Consider the following 23338-nt stretch of genomic DNA (forward strand, 5'->3'; position numbering starts at 1 on the left):
TGTCCTCAGAGCCGACGTGTACTTCACTCATAAACCTGGCAATGCAGTATCTTCTGCGGCTTAGGACTTCTAAGGCTTTGACAGGTAAAAGGGGCACTTTCAATCAGTGGGCACATTGGTGTGGCTGCGTGTTGAGGAGGAGGTGAGCTGAAGTGTCCCCCGGCCACCCGTAGGGTTCACAGAGGTCTCTTCAGACTTCTACAGTAACTAAGGAAGAGAGAGCAGGAGGACTTCCAGAGGACTGAGCCTCGCACTGGGAGTCATCAGCCTCCACATTTGTTGTATCAAGTTTCAGGGATCCTGAGATAATGAAAAATGTCAAAACTATGGCAATTGGGGATCAAAGACAGACTGCAATGGGATTTTGTTGACACCATTAAGCATAACATTTCTTTAAAAAACAAAAAATAATAAAAATGTTAACATCATCAGGGGACATGAAACGGCTAAGAAGCTGTGTACCTAAACAAATGTGACAGTTGTTGGCTGACGGATAGCATGCATGTGTTAATACTTTCCTCGCTCTCCAGTAGGCACTGGGGATGCCCAATATTAGCAAATGTGCTTTCTGAAGGGTTGGTATCGGTCATTGAACTCTAACACTGTCCAGTGCCCATCACCATAAGAGCTAAAAACTATAAGAGAATAGTGGCAAAGCCAGGAAGCAATATCACTGTCATGATAATACCGCAATCTACTGCGTACATCCTACTTACCTGCTGTCTGTTCACTACGCATGCGCACATACATCACTATTGACTCTAGTAACACGGGCCGGCATACTGTCCTTCTCAATGGGTTATGTACAAAGCTTATCATGCTTGACGCATGGAACCATAAAGATGGAAACCTACACACAGCAGGTGACAGAGGCAGATCTTCTGGAACCCTGGTTCTTACACTCATCACTGAGAATCCTAACCTTCATACATACAGCACTAGCATGAGGCTGCCCATGAGAAGTGCTTGTAGGCAGGAGGGGTTCACAGCGACAATGAAACATCTCCTCTACGTACCGGCAGGCGCCGGGTCCTGGGACTTCTGTGTTGGGTCCTGGAGCTGAGTAGAGGCACCATCCCTGGTCTGTCCTTCACACCCTTCCTTGGGCATCTCATCCCAAGACTGCACCACCTGATTTTAAAACAAAGGCTGATCTGACTGGGGGTTCTACAGAATAACAGGTTTTACAAACACAACACTTTGTTCAAGTAAAGAACAGAACCAATTCTCTTTTCAAAGCGGTTGAGAAATCTTCATAAAACCAATAACAATACTTTTATAAAGCTGTGCTGCATATTACTTTCGTTATCTTCAATTTGTCAGGGCACTTACACCTGTTTAAAAAATAAAAACTGTTGTCCCTTGCTATCTATGCGATAACTTCTATCAAGTTTGGCAATCACAAATAAACTATTTCTATTCATTTTATTTATCTACAATGTGCCCTCTGGTGAACTGTCTTTAGGCACTTCCTGCCTTCAGGAGGAAGTGACATCTGAGGAGCACCGGAAGTTTGGTGTCCAGATGCATTCTGCAACCAAATACAGCTGTGAAGTGCGAGTACAAAGTGGAATTTTCTTTTACTTTCTATTAAAATGAAAAAACAGCTCTTCACTTAAAAATGGTGCACGGTTGAAGGTGCAACAGTTGTACAGACTTCCCTTCGCTGATGTCATTTCCTTTAGTGGTTTAGAGACGGCGCAACAAATTAAGGTCAGCATACATGAACTGCCTACAACAATGTAATATGGAAACTGTTTTTTTTTTAAATACAGCACGTGTAGAAATATTCATAGCAACAAACATAAGTTTTGATTTGAAACACAAGTCGTAAGAGGATAACAAATAAAACATACAATACAAGGGGAGCAAAGTAAATGTCTATCCAACAAGAAGTTTACAGCATCAGACGAGGAGAGAAATAACTTGAACGATAAAGAGAAACTGCTATGTCCCAACACTGGTCACTTAAGCTTACAACATGCTTCCTTTAGAGTAATACTTCTTCAAAAAGGAACCACTCATCGTAAAGGTTTGATTTATATTCTTTGTTGTTTTTTGCTTTTGTTCTTTTCCCACATTTTTCTCTAAATATTTTGCGATTTTGAGTCACTGAAATGGGCTCTTCAACTTTGACTCAAGGTGTTCCTTCTCGTAGGGCGCAGATCTTGCTTTCGTCACATGTCGGAGGAGTATCCTTAACATGGAATGCCCATTCCACGGCTCCTCACTGGGGTTTTTGAATGAAAGCTGGTCTCACTTCAGCTTTAGTGTAATGAAAGCGACAGATCTCATCCCTGCTTAGGGCACGATAGGGCAGTAGCTGCAGGGTCTACAACCTGCTTCCAACATGAGGATTGAACTAGATCAACAAGAAAGAGACGGATAATGCCTCATTTCTACACTCACATACTACTGACGCTCACAAAGTAATTTATTTCAAATTCACCAGCGAAAGAAATTCATTTCCACTTTTTTGGCTGTGGAGGAGTGTAGTGGTCAGTGCTTTGATTACATTTAATCTGTTTATCTCCATTACCGAAAAAGATTGTTAGCCTGGTCAAGTCTCTACAACTCATGTGACTTATCCTCAGGCACCAGAATATCCCACCAAATGAGCAGTAGATGGCTGGAGAGAGGGAAAAGTAATTCCAGGATGGAAAACCCTGCTCAGTACATCTGCCCTTTGTGTTCACACCGAAGATGGCGATGGCGTCAGGGACAACAAGCACTGGGGCTGTAGTGAATCATAGTTTGTTTTAATGGGATAACAGGAGCTAGCTTAGCCTGTGGGTTGCAGACTCGTCCCCCGTCACCTAGTGACTTTTACCCTACAAAGCTTGCTCTGTTTAAGCTCATTAATTAAATCTTTTAAGATGGCTGCCTTGTTTTCCTTAAGGCCTATGTTTTAGTTTCCTGTTATCAGTGCTACTGCGCTAAGGCGTCAATACCGAGCGACAAGGATAAACCAAGTGTTGGTGTTCACATTAAGTAGTTTCACTCTTCACGCTTTCGAGGGAATTGTTTATATCAATTACCGTCCCAAGCATGCCTTGTTATCTATTGTTTGGGAACAAACCTATGTCAGGGGTCCGAGTAGATCTGTATAAATATTCCTCACTTAAACAGATAGTCAGAGGGATTCCGACCAGATGCCATCGCTGCTATCGATGCTGCACGTCGCCTTGATGCTGACCCAGTCTTCGTGTCCCTACGGAGTCTGAGCTAGAGACCTCATTCCAAGGTAACAAGGGTTGGGAGGCTCTTCTAATGGACATGGCATTGGCAAATTAGGTTTAACACGCCTAGCTCTCTTTTAGGTTAGAGGTTAGGCCTACCATGCTAGGGAATTAGGACATATTTTAAACTTCATGTCTTCTCAGAATATTGCAAGATGGTGGGGATCTTTGTACTAATGACTCTTGTCTTTACCATTCTGTTTGTTGCACTGTTCCTTATCCTAATCATTGCAGCCCATGCAACTTGCTGCAGATTGCAGTTTTGCTAAATAAAACCTATTGAAACTTTACTGCATCGTCTTCGTTGCCTGTGTTTGGTTGAGACATGTTGTTAATGTAAGAAAGCGGTAATCTCCGTTTAACCACGACACTCCCTGAGATGTCGCACTCTTGAGTCCATGCGCAAAGGCTGCCACAAATCACCTTTTACTGTTTTGGGTTTTGGTGAGGTACTGCTTGTGAGCCGGAAGGGTTGTGACGACAGTTGCGACTTATTGTCGGATTGGCATAGTCGCCTACAAACATAAGTACTGTCATCCTTAAACCAGCAGTCTTGCCTAGAGCAAGAGTCCAACTACGACAGGGCCACTGAGCATACTCCATGCTTCTGCTCCAGCGAGTCTTCCTCGATACTGGTCACAAGGGACTGTAGCGGTGCCTCTGACGCAGAATTAACCGGTGACCCACTGACTTTGATCCATGATGCAAACGGCTTGCAAACTGGCCTTGTTAGGGTTCAAGGCTTGTCAGAGACAGATAAAAGAGGCAAGAGGAGGAGGAAGCCCTCCGGTATGATCATCCACATCGAGGTAGAGGGATGTAGGGGACAAGGGAAACTTGAAATGGGTTTGGAGCTGGCAATATCACAGAGTGAGGATGTGGCAAAGGAGGATAGAAGGGACAGCTACTGGATCAGAAAGTATCTAGCCCCTGCTCACTGAGGGTGCATCGAATGATGCTGTCAGTATGATTACGGCTTCTGAACAGTAGATCGCCAAAGATGACTTGAGTCGATTTCAATTTTTTTTTTGCCACGGCTACAACCAAAAGTGAATTACATGTGTACCTGGCAACCTTTGTAAGGCAAGATGGTCCCTGTTCATAAATTCTTTTAAAATTATTTTTCACATTGCATAACCACTTTGGTAATTTTTCTTGATGTAAAAAATGTACCCAACCCCAGTTTGATACTAACGTTCCAGATGGGAGACGTGCTATCAGCCTGGTTTGCTCACTTGATTGTTTTTTAAATGGATTCATATAGTACATTTTATAGCCTCATTTTAATTTTCATTTGGTAAAAAGAGAAAAGCTTTGAAAGGGCTCTGATGAAATACAGAACTTTTATAGCCGAATTTTGGGAACGAGAAGGGCTGAGGTATAGAAGAGGTTTGTCTTTTGTGTCACTAATTCAAATAAAAGATTACATGTACATATATGTGTGTGTCTGTGTGTATATATGTGTGTGTGCTTCTATATATAGTACCACAGTAAACCAAAATTATATACATTTTACAAAAATATTGAATTGCCTTTATTTCGAAATCTAGAGACTAAGAACAATATACGATCAGTAAATGCTCTGTTACAAGAAATAATATGCCATTAAAAAGCACATCCCTCCTCTGTGGCAGAGCCATGTGGCAGTTCTGCCTGCAGACTTGAGGACTACGAGGTACTGAACAAAGAAGGCGTCCTTACCTGGACAACAGAGGCCACCAGGGTGTCCAGGGCCTTGGAGAACAGCTCTTCCAGCTCCAGCGGGGAGGGATACATGATGAGCTGACTCTGAGCACTGAAGCACAGGCTCACTGCAAGGAAGGCTTCCGGCCCAGGACCAGCTCTCTGCACAACCAGGAAGAGAGACCACAAGGGTATTGGAACCTGACCAGAAACACACACAAACAAAGAGAAAGTCTGACAGGAGAGAGGGATGTGAGGGAGAAAAACAAGAGAAGGGGGAGCAAGAGACCAGAGTGAGAGAGACAGGCAGAGGTGAGAGAGAGCGATATAAGGAGAGAGAGAAAAGGACAAAAAGAAGTACAGAGTGAGAGAGAAGAGAAAGACAGAAAGAGAGAGAAGGCGAGAGAGAGAGAGAGAGAGAGAGAGGGGGGAGAAAGAAAGAGAGAGAAGGGGAGAGAGAGAGAGAAGAAGAGAGAGAGAGAGAAAGAAAGTGAGGGAGAGAGAGAGAAGGAGAGAGAGAGGGAGAAAAATAGAGGGAGGGGGAAAGAAACAAAGAAGGAGGGGGAGAGAGGGGGAAGAGAAGGAGAGCGGGATGGAGAAAGAGAGGGAGAAAGAGAGGCAGAGAGAGAGAAAGATACACAGAGAGAGACAAAGAGAGAAAGGGGTGAGAGAGAGGGGTAGAAGACAAGAGGAGGAGAGAAAGAGAGGAAGTGGGGAGGAAGAGAGAAAGAGAAAGAGGAGGAGAGATAGGGAGAAAGAGAGAGAAAGGGAGAGATAGAGAGAGAGCGAGAGAGGGAGAGAGAGAGAGGGAGAGAGAAAAAGAGAGAGAGGGAGAAAGAGAGAGAGAGAGAGAGAGACAAAGAGAGAGGGAGAGAAAGAGAGAGAGGGGTGAGAGAGAGGGGTAGAAGACAAGAGGGAGAGAAAGAGAGAGGGGGTGGGGAGGAAGAGAGAAAGAGAGAGAGAGGAGGAGAGATAGGGAGAAAGAGAATGAGAGAGAAAGGGAGAGATAGAGAGAGAAAGGGAGAGATAGAGAGAGAGGGAGAGAGAAAAAGAGAGGGAGAGAGAAAAAGAGAGAAAGAGGGAGAGAGCGAGGGTGAGAAAGAGATAAAGAGAGAGAGAGCGAGAAAGAGGGAGAGAGAGAGAAAGAGATACAGAGAGAGACAGAGAGAGAGGGGTGAGAGAGAGGGGTAGAAGATAAGAGGGAGAGAAAGAGAGGCGGTGGGGGAGGAAGAGAGAAAGAGAGAGAGAGGAGGAGAGAGAGAGAAAGACAAAGAGAAAAAGAGAGAGAGAGAAAGAGGGAGAAAGAAAGAGAGATAAAGAGAAACAGAGAAAGAGAGAGAGAGAAAGACAAAGAGAGACAAAGAGAGATAAAGAGGGAGAGAGAGAAAGGGAGAGAAAGACAGATAAAGAGAGAGAGAGAGGGAGAGAAAGAGACAAAGGAGAGAGAGATAGGAATACAGAGAGAGAGAGAGAGACACATAGAGAGGAATAGAGAGAAAGGGACAAAGACGGAGAGAAAGAGAGAGAGAGAAGAGAGAGAGATAGGGATTCAGAGAGAGGAAGAGAGAGAGAGGAAGAAAGAGTGTGTAATGCCAATACAATAGAGCATTATTGAACTGAATGTGGAGAGATGCGGGGAGAGGGATTCAGAGGTAACAGTCTTAACAAATATGTCACAAATTCCCAAAGCTCAGAGACCATGGAGGGAATCAAAGATCAGATGAGAGAAGATAATTAGAGCAACAATAATAACAGTAATAATATTAATAATACGGTAATAAAGCTCACCGTAATAGTGACAGCAATAACTAAAGTAGTAATAACTGTAGGAAGCTGACTCTGTATGTACTATATCAAAGTGAGGTATAGTGTGCACAGAGTCCAGGGGTCCCCCAGAGGCTTAACTGAGGCTAAAGTAGATAATACTAATGCTCCCTTCTGTGGTCGTGTGGTTAAGCAGTTAGGATTATATGAAGGTAGTGTTAATCACACACTAAATGTCTAACTCCAGGCAATGTATTTATATTGGAAAAATACATTCTGTTACTTTATTTCTAGAACTAAAAGGATCGTTGTTGCAGGTAAGTACAGTTTTAAGAATGTATCACTTTCAAGTATCAAATGCACTTTGTTTAGAATACAGTTAAGTAATACTTTTCAATTTCAAAAGTAGACACTTCAATTTCTCATAGAAAGCAATGCAGTCCTAGGGGAGGAAAAGTAACAACAGAGTTTGCAGGTAAGTGCTCGATTTACGATCTCAGTCTCTGGGGGTTAAGGTGTTCGCAGGGCAAAGTTTAGAAAAACACCAAGGGTGCAACACCAGCAAGACTGGGCCAGCTGGGTGCAGAGGTCAAGATTGGTGTTGGGTGCCCACTGGGGGGAGGGAGGGGCATCTCCAGTAGCTGGAGTGCCTTGGGCTAGTAACACAAGGCAGGGGCCTTTGAGGCTCACCACCGAGTGTTGCAGTTCCTGCAGGTGGGAGGTGTGAAGCGCCTCCACCCAAGAGGGCTTTGTTCCTGACCCCAGAGAGCAAAAAGGCTCTCACCCATTGGGTCAGAAAATTGTCTGTTTGTGTCAGGCTGACACAGACCGGTCAGCCCTTCACTAGTAGGTTGGGTGAAATACATGGGCCATCCTTAAGATGCCCTCTGTGTGCATTCTTCAATAAACCCAACACTGGCATCAGTGTGGGTTTACTGTGCTGAGAGGATTCATGCCTACTTCCCAGCCTTCACTGAAGCCATTATGGAGCTGTGGAGTTCGTAATGAAAAACTCCCAGACTATATACTCAATATGGCTACACTGCACTTACAATGTCTAATAATGGACTTAGACACTGTAGGGGCATATTGCTCATGCAGCTATGCCGTCACCTGTGGTATAGTGCACCCTGCCTTAGGGTAATAAGGCCTGCTAGAGGGGTGGCTTACCAATGCCACAGGCAGTGGTTTGTGGGCATGGCTCTCTGAGGGATGGCATGTCAACTTTACCTTTTTCTCCCCACCAACACACACAGGCCCTCATTACGACTTAAGCTGCGGGCGCCAACATACCGTCGGTGCTGGCAGTATGCTTGGTGCCCTATTATGACATTTCCGCTGGGCCAGCGGACAGAAACAGCGTTTCCGCCCGCTGGCCCAGTGGAAAAGTCACAACAACATTGAAGCCGGCTCGTCATCGAGCCGGCGTCAATGTTGAGGTGGAGTGGGTGCAGCAGCACCCGTCGCGCATTTTACTGCCCGTAATTCGGGCAGTAAAATGCGCGATGGGGGCCCCTGCACTGCCCATGCCAAGTGCATGGGCAGTGCAGGGGCCCCTGAGTCCAGCTTACCGCCAGCCTTTCACCGCCATGGACAGGCTGGCGGATGGGGACTCATAATACCCAGGGCAGCGCTGCTTGCAGCGCTGCCCTGGTGGATTTCAACCGCCGGGACCGCCGGGACCGCTGGGACCGCCAGGCTGCAGGCTGGCGGTATCAGCGGTATTACCGTGGTGGATCCGCCACGGTCATAGTATGGCGGTAAGTACCGCCAGCTTTTTGGCGGTACTACTGCCATTCTAACTCTGACCGCCGGGGTCATAATGACCCCCTCAGTCTGCTATTGCAATGTGCAGACTTTTGGTGAGGGGTCGATTAGGGTGATACAATACATGCTTCAGCCCTTAGGTACCCTCCCTGGTCACAGGGCCCTTGGTACCAAAGGGTATCTTTTTGACTTATCTGAGTGTCAGGGCTGTGCCAATTGTGGGAGCAATGGTACAGTTTAGGGGAAGAACACTGGTGCTGGGGCCTGGTTAGCAGGGTCCCAGCGCAGACTCAGTCAAGTCAGCATCAACATCAGGCAAAAAGTGGGGGGTAACCATGCCAAAAGGAGCACTTTCCTACAATAACGGCCACAGAGAAACAGATCACACAGTCACTAGACAATAACAATAATAATCCAAAAACCAGAATCATAATAATAGTATTAGTAATAAACTGATCACACAGTCGCGAGGAACCTGAGGTGCCTAAAGTGTATTAGAAGACTGTCACAAGAGCTGGAGACTACGGGCTGGATTTAGAGTACGGCTGAAATGGTATTTTTTCCACCGTACTGAAGGTCTGCCCACCTCATTTAGAAACGAGAGGACCTTCAGTAGGCCAGCGACGAAGACTACTCCAGCTTCACTGCTGACGTACACCTGCAAAGGCCCTTACTCCAGCTTCACTGCTGACGTACACCTCCAAAGGCCCTTAGTCCAGCTTCACTCCTGACGTACACCTCCAAAGGCCCTTACTCCTGCTTCACTCCTGACGTACACCTCCAAAGGCCCTTACTCCTGCTTCACTGCTGACGTACACCTCCAAAGGCCCTTACTCCAGCTTCACTGCTGACGTACACCTCCAAAGGCCCTTACTCCAGCTTCACTCCTGACGTACACCTCCAAAGGCCCTTACTCCTGCTTCACTCCTGACGTACACCTCCAAAGGCCCTTACTCCTGCTTCACTGCTGACGTACACCTCCAAAGGCCCTTACTCCAGCTTCACTCCTGACGTACACCTCCAAAGGCCCTTACTCCTGCTTCACTGCTGACGTACACCTCCAAAGGCCCTTACTCCTGCTTCACTGCTGACGTACACCTCCAAAGGCCCTTACTCCTGCTTCACTGCTGACGTACACCTCCAAAGGCCCTTACTCCAGCTTCACTCCTGACGTACACCTCCAAAGGCCCTTACTCCAGCTTCACTCCTGACGTACACCTCCAAAGGCCCTTACTCCTGCTTCACTCCTGACGTACACCTCCAAAGGCCCTTACTCCTGCTTCACTGCTGACGTACACCTCCAAAGGCCCTTACTCCAGCTTCACTCCTGACGTACACCTCCAAAGGCCCTTAATCCATCTCCACTGCTGGCGTACATCTCCAAAGGCCTTTACTCCATCTCCACTGCTGACGTACACCTCCAAAGGCCTTTACTCCATCTCCACTGCTGACGTACACCTCCAAAGGCCCTTACTTAATCTGGATGTCAGAGGTGTAGCCATTTGTCCACCTTCAGTGATGTCATAAGTAATGTCATAGAACACGTCATGAGTGATGGAATACGTGAGGTCATAACCAGTGCATGGCGGGGTGCAAGTTATAGTTAGCTTTGCTAACTACAACTGGTGAATTACTGTGTTTTTTGCGTTTAAAACGTTAATGCGGTCGCTGACGAATTCAACTAACTGTAACAATATTTTAACACACAACTCTTCAGCCTGATGACAAACTGCTGACGGGGGTGATTCTGTAGCCTTCCCTGGACTCCAGTTTGGGGGAAAAGTGGGGAGCAGTCTCTGCACTTTTTGGTCAACTTTCATGCCCAGGGGATGAGCCATTGCAGGACTGTGAGAGCTTGGGACTACGTGTCCCACAATGCCCTGCAGGACCAACTCCTGACTCCATTCGCGCTATATAATGTGGCAGAGCCCCGCTGCGCCGGATGCATGTGATCCACAACCGGGCAAAGCTCGGGCCAAGGGCAGCCCTGTCCCAAGCCCATCAGAAACCTGAGGAGACAGGGCTGGGCCCACTCTCTTGCCTTTTTTTTACAAAGGAGTGTTTCCTGCAGAGTTTGTGCTTTGAACTGTAATACCCTTACAGTGAACTTTCTTACAGGTTTTGGGGGGCGGGAGGGGGGTTGGACAGTCTTTTGTTTTTGTATTAATGTAATTGTGTGGTCAATTTGCTTTTTGCCACACCTTGGTGCATGAGAAGCACCTCGTTTTTAACTGTTTATTTATTATACTGTGCTCATCTGCGGCTTTGGGGGTGGATACAATTTAGAATTGTTTGTTTTTTCACGTCCAAATGGAGAAGGGAAGTCTCCTGAGACTAATCTTGCTACGTCCTTGCACTCAAGTTCTCATTAAGATGGCTAACTGCACACTTAAGGGGTTCGACCTCCTGAATGAGGAGGTTGTGTCCTTAATTAGCACAGATACACCTCATCAAGTGGAGCCGTGTAGTGCACTTCCTTGTGATGAGCCGGATATGGCTGTACTCAATCTGGGCGCTATACCCAAGAGGAGACGAAAGCAGGCCTCTTGCTCAAGAGCTGAAACATCTCTTGGAATTAAATCTAAAATTGAAGATCCTCCAACCTTGAGCTTCTTTAAAGATCTTCTCAGAAAGGGCAATAATGGAAATCAAAGTTTAGCCTCCAATTCACCTAGTTCAGAATTACTTTGTGAACTTTCTACCCAAGATTTGCCCGCCCTCTCATATACCATTCCTTGTGGTAATCGCTTTGATCCCCTATCCATACAAGCCCAGATAGCCCCCTCACCTTGTATGAACGAAGACTCTGTCCTCATAACTATCGTTGAAGCCTAGTTCAATGACTGATTTGTCATCTTTTTCAACATGTTAAATGACCACCAGAGACGGAGGGGGACCTTAAGGCTATGGGGAACCAACTTATAAATCTGCTAAAAAAGCCCAACTGGCATAGAGATAAAGTTGAGGAAAATGGTTATACTATGGTTAGGACCAGCACTCAAGCAATGAGAGTGCATTGTGTATGTTACGCAATCTATTCTCATTGAAAGCTCCCTTAACAAGAACTTCGAACGCAGAGGTCCCTGGAAAAGGTGTGGGAGGGGGAACCACAGCCATGCTAAATCCAGCTCGATCTGCACCATCCCGGAGCCATACTCAGGGCTCTGGTAAGCCACCCGGACCCATGCGTCCTCTCCTCCCTCCTACAAATTTGAATCGTACAAATTTGAATCGGGTCAGGAGGAAAGCAGGCAGTGTTCGGGACTGCTTGGTCTTTTTTAACATGTGTTCCAAAAAGTAGACAACTGAGAATACACGAAGGAGAGGAGGCTCTAATTAATACATCTATACACTGGATTAGAAAGGTGCGAGGCTGTTGCTCTGTTATAAGAGATGATATTCTGGGTGCAGTAAGACATTACCACGCAGGTGCCAATTTTGATAGTACAGAGCTTATCTTAACTAGTAGTGGCCTAGTTAATAACCTGGTGGCATTTGACCTACACACTTGCTCCTTGTTCAAAACAGATATTCGCCTTAATTATACCTTGCCTGCGAATCCGAGTTACTCTTGTCGGGGCACTCTCCACGCATTTTCTCAAATTGACTCACCCATCAGGATGGTGGATTGACAATCACCACCAAGTAATCTGGGTGCAGGAAGTGTCCCTCCTTTGACTAGTCAAGTTTCGTGCTTGCTGAAACCGCTTTCATGCATCTCTACACCAGTAGCAAATGTCACTAATTTGGTTAATCCACACTCAATAGAGGAACGTCCAGTCCATGAAGGTTATTTATCACCTATCAGTAGCCAAACATTACGAATAGCGCAGCTTATCTTATGTCTGTAAGGTCATCCGTGGCCGGAAAGGGCATGTCTATTTTATCTTGGAATTTTTCAGGTTGAAAATCTAAAACTGTCCTTCCAGATTGGAATTCCTTTATTGAACTGTATCATTTTTGCCTGTTCCAGGAAACGTGGAGCATGGAGCCTCTTTTTAAATTGGGCTACTTACATTTCATTATCCCTGCTGCTCATGGTCTTGTTGGCAGGCCCGCTGGGGGCTTAACGATATGGGCTAGAATGGATCCTGATTATAACATTCAAAGTTATTTATTGATTCCCATGATGATTTAGCTATCTGAGTAACAACATCCAAAGGGGGATCCTTTGCCATTGCTAATTTTAAAGTTTATGCCAAAGGGGTCAGGGGCGTATTGAGATCTCAGACTATTTTGATCCTAGAAGAATATTTGTTGGCCCATTATTCCATTTTGGCCTTGATATTGGAGGGGTGGGGAGATTTTAAGACCATGTTTCAGCCCCTGGACCAGGATGACATTGCTAGAAATGGTGATGAGAATGAGATCTGGGGGAATCCCATGGCTCGAAATTCCACCTATTCGAAGGTGGATAGAGGCTGCCTTATAAAAAGAAAGGGCCATACGTTTGATCTTGGCTTTAGAGCCACAAATAGCAGAACTCCTTCTGATATGCAGGGAGCTAACACCTATAGTAATTCTATCCATTCAAGCTGCATAGATTATAGTATAGTACAACTTCGTCTATGGTTTTACCTTGTGCAAATGATGGTAATAAATAGGACAGAGAGCCACCATGATCCATCAAGTCTCTCCATGACCCCTTTTCTCTCTAAACAAAAAAATGAGCAAGATGCATTAGCCCACATGAGGGATGTTATCCTTTCAAATGGCATGCGGCATCTCAAATGGTCTAAAGTTGTGGACTAACCGCTCATTTTGAAGCAAATAAGTGTAGATTTACAGGATTTGTTGCGGGATCTCACTTGTAGTACTCCTTTTGTGTGTGGTGTGACCATGACTGTTACTCATGTCAATCTTTTTAAGAAAATGTTGTCCTACTTTATAGGTCCTAATAACGGCCATAAAAGGAACTTCCCTAAAGATGTTAATTGGTTCAATAAGGAATGTGGATTTACACACACACAATTGGGTATAGCACTTCGAACTAAGGATGTTTCACAAATTCGACCGGCAAGAGAGTTGTATAAAGGGCTCAAGTTCGGGCAAAGAAAGCATTGGATGAAGAAAGGTGGCAGGAACTCAAACTGGCTTTGGCCCTTAAAGATTCCACCAGGTTTTGAACACTTATAAAGCAGGGGAGAGATGTCTTGGCTCCACCTTTACAAAATAACATCGCTTCTCAGTCTTGGGTCGACTACTTTTCCAATCCATATTCAGTAACTCCCGTCTCCAAAGATTGTGACATTGTTTTGGGGATTGAGGAGTATATTGATGGTCTTACAGTTGTTCCTGCCCCTCTCTTTGACCTAGCAGATGTAGCCTAAGATTTAGATACCATAACTAGAGGTGGAGCTCCCGGGTTAGATGGCATCCCGGCTGACATTTTTCAGTTAGAAAGAGACAATTTGTCTATTTCCTCGTGTTATCCAATGCCATTGCCAGCAGTGCCCCATACCTGATTCATGGAAGGGTCGGAGGTTAGTCTGTTATATAAGAATGGCGATAGTTCTCTTCCATTAAACTACAGGCTGGTTAGTCTGATTAACTGTGCACAGAAAGTCTTTGCCAGAATGGTCCTTTGTAAGATGGAGGAATGGATCAATGATAAGGCCATCATGTCCCCTTTTCAGGCAAGTCCAGGTCTTTCACCTTCTTTTACTTTATTGGAAGATTGCTGTGGCTGGCGGGGGCACCTTGTATGTTGTCTTTGTCAACCTCAAATCTGCTTCTGACCAGGTCCCACGGATGAGGCTTTGGCAGGTCCTGGGTGACTTGGTTAACCCCAGGAATATATTGTATTGATTGATATGCCTTCATGAGGGGCATTACGCCCAGGGTCACTGGGGATCCCAGGAACAGGTGACTGAGGGACTCCCAATCAAGAAAGGTGTTGTGTACTGGCACCCACCTTGTTCTCTTTATATCTTAATGATGTTGTCTGTTACCTGACCACTTTTTCAACTGATGCACCATCCTTGCTTGGCAAAAAGACACTTATTCTGCTATTTGCGGGTGACATCTTATTGATTTCGAAGATCCCAAGTGGATTACAACAACCATTATCTTATTTTGAGGAATTCTGCACCATTTGTGGGTTAGAAATAAATTCCACAAAGACGAAGCTGGAAGGTGTTCCTCTTGAAAGTGTTGAGGTACTTAGCTATTTGGGCATTACTATATCCTCTAACTTTTCATGGAAACCTCAGGTGGAACTTTTAACTCCTAATCACAGGCAAATTCCTGACGCTATTGCTTGAGAACCTAGTAGTTCTCATACTAAACCTATTGCATCTGTATTACAGATCTATGATGCAAAAGCAGTTAGCTCCGTCCCTTACGGCTCAGAGGTGGGGGGTTTTCCAATCTAGGCTTGTTATCTAGCTCACAGAAAAGATTCTAAAAGAATCTAGTTAGGCTACCACAAAGTACACCAATCAAGCCCTTAATGATGGATCTGGATAAAAGCCCTTTGGAAGATAGAGGCAGACGCCATCCTCTGTTGGGTTGGAGGAGGCTATTGCTGCAACTGGAACTAGTTCAGAAAGCCATAGCCCTATGGAATGGAATGGAGGCTGATAGAGTTCATAAAATACCTTGGCTAAAGCAAGTCCATAAGTTATTAAGGGGTATATGTCTCTGTGAATTCTGGGATAATCCTCATTCTACTCCACTTCTGACAACAGAGTTGTTAACGAAACAGTACTGGCATTGGGCAGATGAAAACACAGTCAGTGCAAATATTGGCCACCCTCTAATTGGATACTTTTTTTTAACTTCAAATGCACTAGTTGCCTCGAGACCTATTGGGACGCCATTACGGCACTCCTGAATAGAAAGCTGTATTTTCAGGTCAGGGTTGGCACATTGCCACTTAAAACGTTTACCATCAGCTGGGCCCCTGGCAATGGTGTATGGTGTCCCATACGTAACATCTTGCCCAACACAACTGGTCATGTGTTTGCATGCACATGTTTTGTCGGCATACACCAAACATGGACTAAAGCAATTTGTAGGCTATTGGGAACACGGAGCAGTCTAGCTGCTTTAGGAATTCTAAGATCAGATTATAACTTGCCCATTGCATGTACAGTTGCAAGGTTTTGGGGAAAATGTGGGTTATCAGACCTAGAGCTCTGGCTGCTACTGTATGGTCCCCATATAGCTTGGTTGGAGGAAACAGTTAATTGAGAAATGTCATATTTTGTCATCCTAGGAGGTGAAGAGATCACTCTAGCTAAATCAAGCTCAATTGGGCAGGGTAACCGCTGTCTACTGTACAACAGTGGCCAATATATGTTGTCAGCCGTTGATGCTGTATCATTGCACTTAGAGTAATGGTGTGGTTCTTGACCTATTTCCACTGCTTTCCCACTAGGGCCTTATTTCCATTACAAGTTATTTGCTTAGGCAAATTACCCCTTTTAATGATGGGATACTTGGCATTATCGTCTGTTTACTGTTTTTATATTATGTTCACTGGCTGTTGTTTAGCCAAGCTCTCAATATGGGCCCATGTAAGTGGATTTGTATGTTTTTCCCAATGGGTGCTGCATTTGTGCATGTTCCTAGTTATCTATTCTAACTGTCATTTGTATTTTTGGGCATGTTGTGATGCTATGGTATTTATATCTGGATATGTTTTTATGTATAACTTTTTGTACTTTGTTTTATATTTTACTATTCTAGGTACGCTTTCATTTTTTTTATGACTGAATTTGTAGAATAAAGCATAATGATGAAGATATTGTAACCTACGTATTTTTCAGTTAATTTCTAAGGATTTGTTTTTCAAAAACAGATCTCTTTTATCACACCTAACTATAATGTTACTGTAACCCTTGATTTTTTCAGTGAATTCCTAGGGTATAACGTAAAGTAATATTTTACTACCATATGTGAAGCCAAGCCTCTGTTACACATGGCCTTTGGCCGTGCGCAGCAGGAGGGAGGGGGGTTGGCCACAGGGCCAGGCTGTGTGAAAAGCCCTCCGCTAGCAGCCAACTCCACTCTGAGCGCAGCTTTTCGTCAGACGCGACGTGGGTCTGGCCGCAGGCATTCCCCCGAGGCAGCCAACCCCACGCTACACACGCCCTTTCCTTGTGCGTGGCATTAACCGCGCAGCCTGTGCTGCACCCAGGCCGTGCTTCCAACTCCTTGCAGGCAGACAATCACATGCTGCGCATGGGCCTCGGCCGTGTGCAGAGGGGGTTGATTACAGAACTTAGCCTGCCACCAGGCCCTGTGGCCAAACCCCCAGCAGGCTACCAACCCCACACCACAGACAGCATTTGCCGTGCACAGCATACGGTTCGCATTCAGGCCTGGGGGACCCCATCCTCTAGGTCAAATATAGGGGGGACTGCACGTTCCCCCTCCCCGAGACATATTAGGTCCCAGTGATCCCTTCCCCGACCCTTATTAGTCCCTAGGGATCCTATTCCTGATGACCATACCAATACAAAAGAGAAAGGGAGCCACCGCCCCCCTCCTCAAGCCTCATTGGGCCCCAGTCTCCCAGTGGTTCCCAAACTTGGAGCCGCGGCCCCCTGGTGCGCCATCACAACTAGCCAGGAGCGCCGCACACAGTTTGGGAACCACTGAGCTATTTCCAGTGCGGACACAATAAAACTACAGCCAGTGGTTCCCAAACTGCGTGTGGCACCCCTGGCTAGTTTTGATGGTGCACCAGAGAGCAGCGGCTCCCAGTCTGGGAACCACTGGGCCGCATAGCCCCAATCCCCGAGCTGTTTACAGACCAGGGGACCCAATCCCCTGGGGCCCAAAGTATATTTTATGAGGAGGGGGCCCTGTACACCCCTCCCCGAGCCTTTAAAATACCCTGGGGACCCCATCCCCCAGGGCTGCTACTTAATTATAAGTGGTGGCCGCCCAAGCCAATTTTGGCCTTGGTGATCGCGTCTCCCAGTGCCCAATACACTGTTTAAAGGTGGGTGCCCACCCAGGGCACCCACTATCCACAAAACAGAGGTCTACAGGGGAGTCCCATGGCCCCTGTACCTCCAGCCAGCTCCACGCATGGTGCAGGAGTCTGCATTGCATCCGGCCACAGGGCTTTTTATGCTGCTCCTCCGGGCGGGAACAATCTCTTGACCTGTTAAGCAGATTAAAAGTCTGCTCCTAGTCAGCTGAGCATTTTCAAAGCTCCTGCCCGCTGGGAGCAGACTCAGTGTTTGCTCTTGTGTGGTGAAAGTTTTAAAAATGCTCCCTCGAGACGGGAGCAAACACAGGTTCTCCTGCCCACTTGGGTGCGGGCAGGGCAATAGCTGTGTACCAGTGGTGGGCTCCCCGGGACACAGAATCAGTGAGGTCAATGCTGTGGCATAGTCATTGTTGTGACCAATGTCTGGGACAGTGAAGAATGTTTTGTGAACCTCCTCACCTACCGAATAGGTACAGTGGAGCTCTTTGCTGCAGGGTCAGTCTATTTTGCGGAATATAACTAGTTCTTAAACCTGGTGGTCCATATTTTCCGCCTGGCCGCCACTGACAATGAAGCAGATAATAAAAAAGCTGGATCGCATTTGCTGAGCTGTGCGGCATGGTAAGAGTCAACAGGGCTTGGACACAACTACCACAGTCACTGGAGGCACAACAGGACCGGAGAGCAAGACGCACACCATTGTGCTGGAGGTATAAACGTCTATGGCCAATTGATTACTGGGCGTATGAGATCATTCCAGTACCACAGAGGTGGATCTAAGTTTGTTCAGGGGCCAGCTTTTGCCATTAGAATCGCACAGCTGGGCATTCGCAAAGGCATCTGACCACAGTTCACACTATTAATGCCCCAGAGCTTATCAACAGTGGTCTCAGATGTGCCTTGAACTCAGTGGAGTCACTCTTATGCCCCAGATGCGGTGGCCTGAAAGCACCTTCACCACCAGCACCCCAACACAATACCATCACTCCCAGGTGCCAGGCCTTGTGCATGTGTGCCACTTAAAAACTCCAGCGGAACCACGGTGTCTTCACTGATTGCCAGGGGTGCTATCGCATCAGCCTCCAGCAACCAAGTCATTGCATGAAAGCAACAAAATGTGCTTGATAGAGGCAGCTAAGTGGACCGTCGAGTAGCGGGACAACAAGCGCTAGCAGTGAGAAGAGGGTTCTACACACTCGCCGCCATGTTGTTGAATTGGGCCAGGTCTGCACAGCGCCCATAGAAAGAACTAAGGTGCACACAAAGGTGGTTTTATGGTTGCACTGTCCTATGCAGGTGTTCATCCTTTATTTATATTGTACACAATGACACTGAGACTACAATACTAGTGCCGGTGGTGTGAGGAAGTCCTGGCTCCTGTACTCTCCGACTAACATTACAATGAACACCCTGGTGTGGTAACGTACAAAAGAATGACTCCACCCTTCTCCACCCTTTGCTTTCTATTGATTTTGTAGGTGCAATGCAAGGAACCAATGGGGGGAAATGCAGTGAGAATAGTCGCAGTGAAAGCAGTGTTATTAAGTACTGAGAAAGATTAGACATATTTCTTTATCTGAGGTTTATTTGAGCTCCACTTTCGGATTTAACCTTACATTTGATAACAATAATCTTGGCCTCCAAGGGGAAAAGGAAGAAAATTATGTAGGTTCATTTGCAAGCTTTGAATCTTTAAAAAGCCATTCAGTTTAACTTTCTTGACTTTTCAAATAGTTGGACATTTTAGAGACTTGGGTTGCTTGGTGTTCTTCAAGGATATGACATAGTTCATCATATAAATGATACACAATCAGGCGGCCCAGGGTCAGCATTCAACAATAATCGCTGGGTTTGCAGTGCAAGAGAGTATGAACTGTCATGTATATGGAACACTGAAGAAGCTTTCCACTTTTGCTAAGTGTGTTTCACTGGAAAGAGACATAGTTTATCATATGTTCATTATTGTTGTGATGTTACATATTATTTTGGCAGCATTAATAATGATATTTATTTTGTGCTTTTACTGTCAGTTCCATTGTTTCTTTCCAAAGAAGGAGTTGGGAAGTAAGTTATTAGATACTATTACTTAATTTACATGAGAATGAATTGTATGTATTTCAATAGAATAAATTAGCATCATGTGGATTTTACATTTTCTCTTTCTTTTCCGATCTCCTTCGCTGAGTACCCTACCCAATGACCCTTCTCCCACATTGAACCATTCTGAGCCTCTGTGTCTGTGTTGTACACAGACCTGCCGAGATGTGTCTTAGGGAAAGCGCATGGGGCACATGGGGAATTTGTTCATGTCCTGACCACAACTTCTGCAGTGTGAGGCAAGAGGCTGGGGTCACAGTCAGTACCATGGTTAAAAGTGTAAGTTCCAGGTTATCACTTGGTCCCCATCAAGTTGAACTGTTCTTCAGCCCTGTACTCCCTTTACCAGGTTTATTGAGTAGGCCACTTGGATGCTACAAGCTGCCGACTGTGTAAGGCCTGGCAGAGGCCACCCGGGTGAGTCTGCAAGAGGCTGGAGGTGCACAAGCACCAGTGCATGATGAGCAGCAACGGACAATGAAGGTTGCCTGGTATGAGAGCTGAACCACTTTGGAGTCAGATGGCCAGCGCTTAGTGTATTGTCTTGTAGCGTTTGCACAGCGCTACCTACCCTTTGCGTGGCATGGAAGCACTCATCTACATGGATAACAAGCTACACCGTTTAGGGTGTGTAGCTGGAAGGGTGTTGTTTTGTTTCAGCTTGTGTGGGAAGTGTTTTAATGATGTGCAGTTTGTTCACCGAGTTGCAGTTATTCTGTTATGGGATAAAGGGCCTCGTGGTGTGATGAGTGAGAGTATGGAAAAGGCAGACGTGGAAATTATAATTGTATTAAAGACTAAAACATTTAGACAGCTACACAGCACCAGCCTAGCCAAAGGAGCAGAGGGATGCTGTGTGCATCTACACCAAAAAGGAGGGTGATCAGAGGCGGCCCAGCAATCCATACAGCAACATGCGCCAGGCAGAGGTCCTGCTGAACGAGCAAATGGTGGCCGAGAAGGCAAGAATGGAAATTGGGGACATCAGGAGGCAGGACTACTGCTAAGAGATTATTTTCAGCCAAACTGAGAGTCATCCATGATGACAAGCAAAAGCACCTCTGAAAAGGGAATGACAAAGGAGAAAGAGGGGTGCTAGTTGAGGGGATAGTGGGAGTGAGGGTGCCCAAGCACCAACTAGTCAAGTTGTTACTGATGATGAACAGGTTCTTCCCGTCAGTAACCCTCCATGCGGGTCAGACAGGTATTGTACTGCGCTCTGATCCTTGATCACACTGGCATGGGGGAAGTACACTGTGGCACTTCCAGAGCCTTCTGTGGGCTGTCACCACCCAACTCTCATCCAGTCACTGGTGCGATAATATGGAGATAATGTCACAAAGGAAACTTTGGAACAAAAAACAACTCTCACCAGGGAGCAAGACTGGAACATGGCACAGAACACACCAAAGAACCACAAGGTAATATTTCTACTTGCTAAAGAAAACAGCTTCACAATATCCAGAATGCACAGTTGGAGAATACAATCCACCAGCATACCAAAAACACATCAAGATGGAAACAGCAAACCACTAAAGCAAGGGGCACATATAGCATATTGATTTTTTTACCACAAATTGTAGCAATAAAATGAACCATATGGAAAAGTTACAGCCATCCCCAAGAAAAGGACATGCAGTATTGACAATTTATCACCGTTTGTGACCATTACGTTCTGTATCGCATGTAAAGGTATCCCATTACTCTCCCCTCCTGGTGCTGCAGGTCGCATAATCCCCGTGACATAATGACTCATCCCTCACCCTCAGACGATTCATCCCCAGTTCCTCCTTCACCACCCTCAAACGTGGTCAGTAATGCCTCCCAGATCTGAAAATCTTCTGCCACTTTGTCGTGTTCCCTTCATTTACGAAGGTGGACTTCCTCAGCCACCGCCCACTCACTCACATCCCTGACCCAGCCGTCCCCGCTAGGACCTCTCTGACCAATCCACGTGATTGCAACCCTCTGTTTCGCGAAACGTAGGAGTAAATGCAGGAATTTAAATTTAAACTCCATCTTCCTGCCTTTGTGCTTCTTTATGTCACCCAGTAGGCAAATAATTGGGTCCCATTCAATGAGTGTACCACAGACTACCGCCAAGCGTTGTACCACAGGGGCAGTGCCATGCCAGGCGCGGAAATGACACCTCTCAGTTTGGGCATCAATGGCATCCACTCATCCTAGTGTGGTCGACTCTATGTAGCAATACAGGAGTAATATACGTATGGTGGAGATAGGTGAATTGTACTAACTTAAACCGTGCATTACAGGGCACTGTCCGGACCAGCTAGCAAACTCTACTCCACCGTGCATCCTCAAGTGGCATTCCCAGTTCCCCCTCTGACCCTTGCATATACACTCTGTTGCTGGTAGTAAGAGTGCCCTGGATGACTGGCAATGAAACTTTTTTTATAGCAGTCTGAGTTGCTACACACTAACGGCTCAATGGCTCACATGATAAATTATTGAAATATAGCAAATATGTAGTTGGAATGTCAAAAACAAGCACATAATACATCTTCTTTGCCAACAGAAAGAGAGATGAACAGCACAGGAGCTTCCGATTACATCACTTTCAGCAGAGCCAATGACAGACTTAGTCAAAAACACCTGACCACGCCTGGCCAATCAAGAGCAAAGCCTTACAACAACAAAATATACCTGAATAGCATGACCACCCATGGACAAACAGTGGCAAAATGTAAAAGGTACGAAAACATGTTGTAAACACCCATATGACCAACCACTACCCACTTGTTACACACAATAAAGAGACAAAACAATGTTTTATTCTAGGCAAAACCAAAACAGAGAAATAACTTGGGTTGAAGAAATACACAGGAAACAAACCAAGGCACAAATCAATGAGTAACCAGATCTTTAACTGGGAACACCTATAACATCAAGTGCCACTGATGAGAATTTTGCTGTGGCCCTCTCCAGGAAATGAATTGCCTTTGATATCTACAGATCTACAACTCAATGCCCAGATCCTTTTGCAGCTCTATAGTTCACGGACTACTTCTCTTCTTCACCACTTTGACCCTGTTAATTTTTCGTCTTCTAGAAGAATCCTGGTACTCAGCAAATTTACGCTACCTCATGAAGCCTACAAAAGGATGGGAAGTCTCTGGCAGGAGGATGGCTTTCAGGCTGCCAAAATCTAACAGAATAGAGCTCTTAAACATATAACTTTGTTACCACATCAGCCTGTACTGCACATTACAGATCCTGAATATTGATGGCCATCAACACAATGTTCAAAGTCTTTATCACAGCAGAGAGCTCTCTAAACGCATCTGCAAGCAATCATCCGCATCCAGTTCACTATCGCTCAGCAATGAGTTATCAGACTACATCATTAAAGTTATGAAAATCAGTTCATTACTTAATCTGAATTCTTCCTCACTTTCCCATCCTACTTCTCATTCTCCATCCGCTCTGCGAGAGGCTTTGGCTTCGGCCAAACTTTTATTACATCAGGTTTAGATAAATCCGTGTGTGGTCTAATCGCTGAGACTGGCCCTCTCCACCACAGCACCAGTTCTCACTGACATGCACAACTCCTCTATTTTTGGAGAAACCGTTCCTCCTAGAAACAGGCAAGATTGCTTCCTTTTCTAAAGGCTGATCTGGCTTTTCTCTCTAAAGGATGCTCTATCACTCTTCTTACCTTTCCTTCTAAAATTTTGGTAAGCTTAACTAACTGTGAGGTTACCTAGCATCTAGGATCAATAACAATGCCTGACAGGCTCAAGCCAGGTCCCGCCGCTACATGAGCCTAAAGTCCGTCTAGATGCTGTGACGGACAACCTCCAGATGACTCCTGATGAGGGTT

General features: G+C 45.7%; 1 protein-coding gene across 1 annotated transcript in view; it reads right to left on the bottom strand.

Moving 5' to 3' along the window:
* Window positions 1-23338, bottom strand: part of DNHD1 (dynein heavy chain domain 1) — a 337397-nt gene that overhangs the window by 219601 nt on the left and 94458 nt on the right. The window contains exons 9-10 of the mRNA XM_069203282.1: window positions 4941-5084; window positions 1017-1131 (exon numbers count right to left, since the gene is read on the bottom strand). Of these exons, the coding sequence (XP_069059383.1) occupies window positions 1017-1131; window positions 4941-5084 (259 nt within the window). The remainder of the gene's footprint in view (window positions 1-1016; window positions 1132-4940; window positions 5085-23338) is intronic.

This window comes from Pleurodeles waltl, chromosome 8, assembly GCF_031143425.1.
Source record: "Pleurodeles waltl isolate 20211129_DDA chromosome 8, aPleWal1.hap1.20221129, whole genome shotgun sequence".
In the NCBI taxonomy this organism is placed as follows: domain Eukaryota; kingdom Metazoa; phylum Chordata; class Amphibia; order Caudata; family Salamandridae; genus Pleurodeles; species Pleurodeles waltl.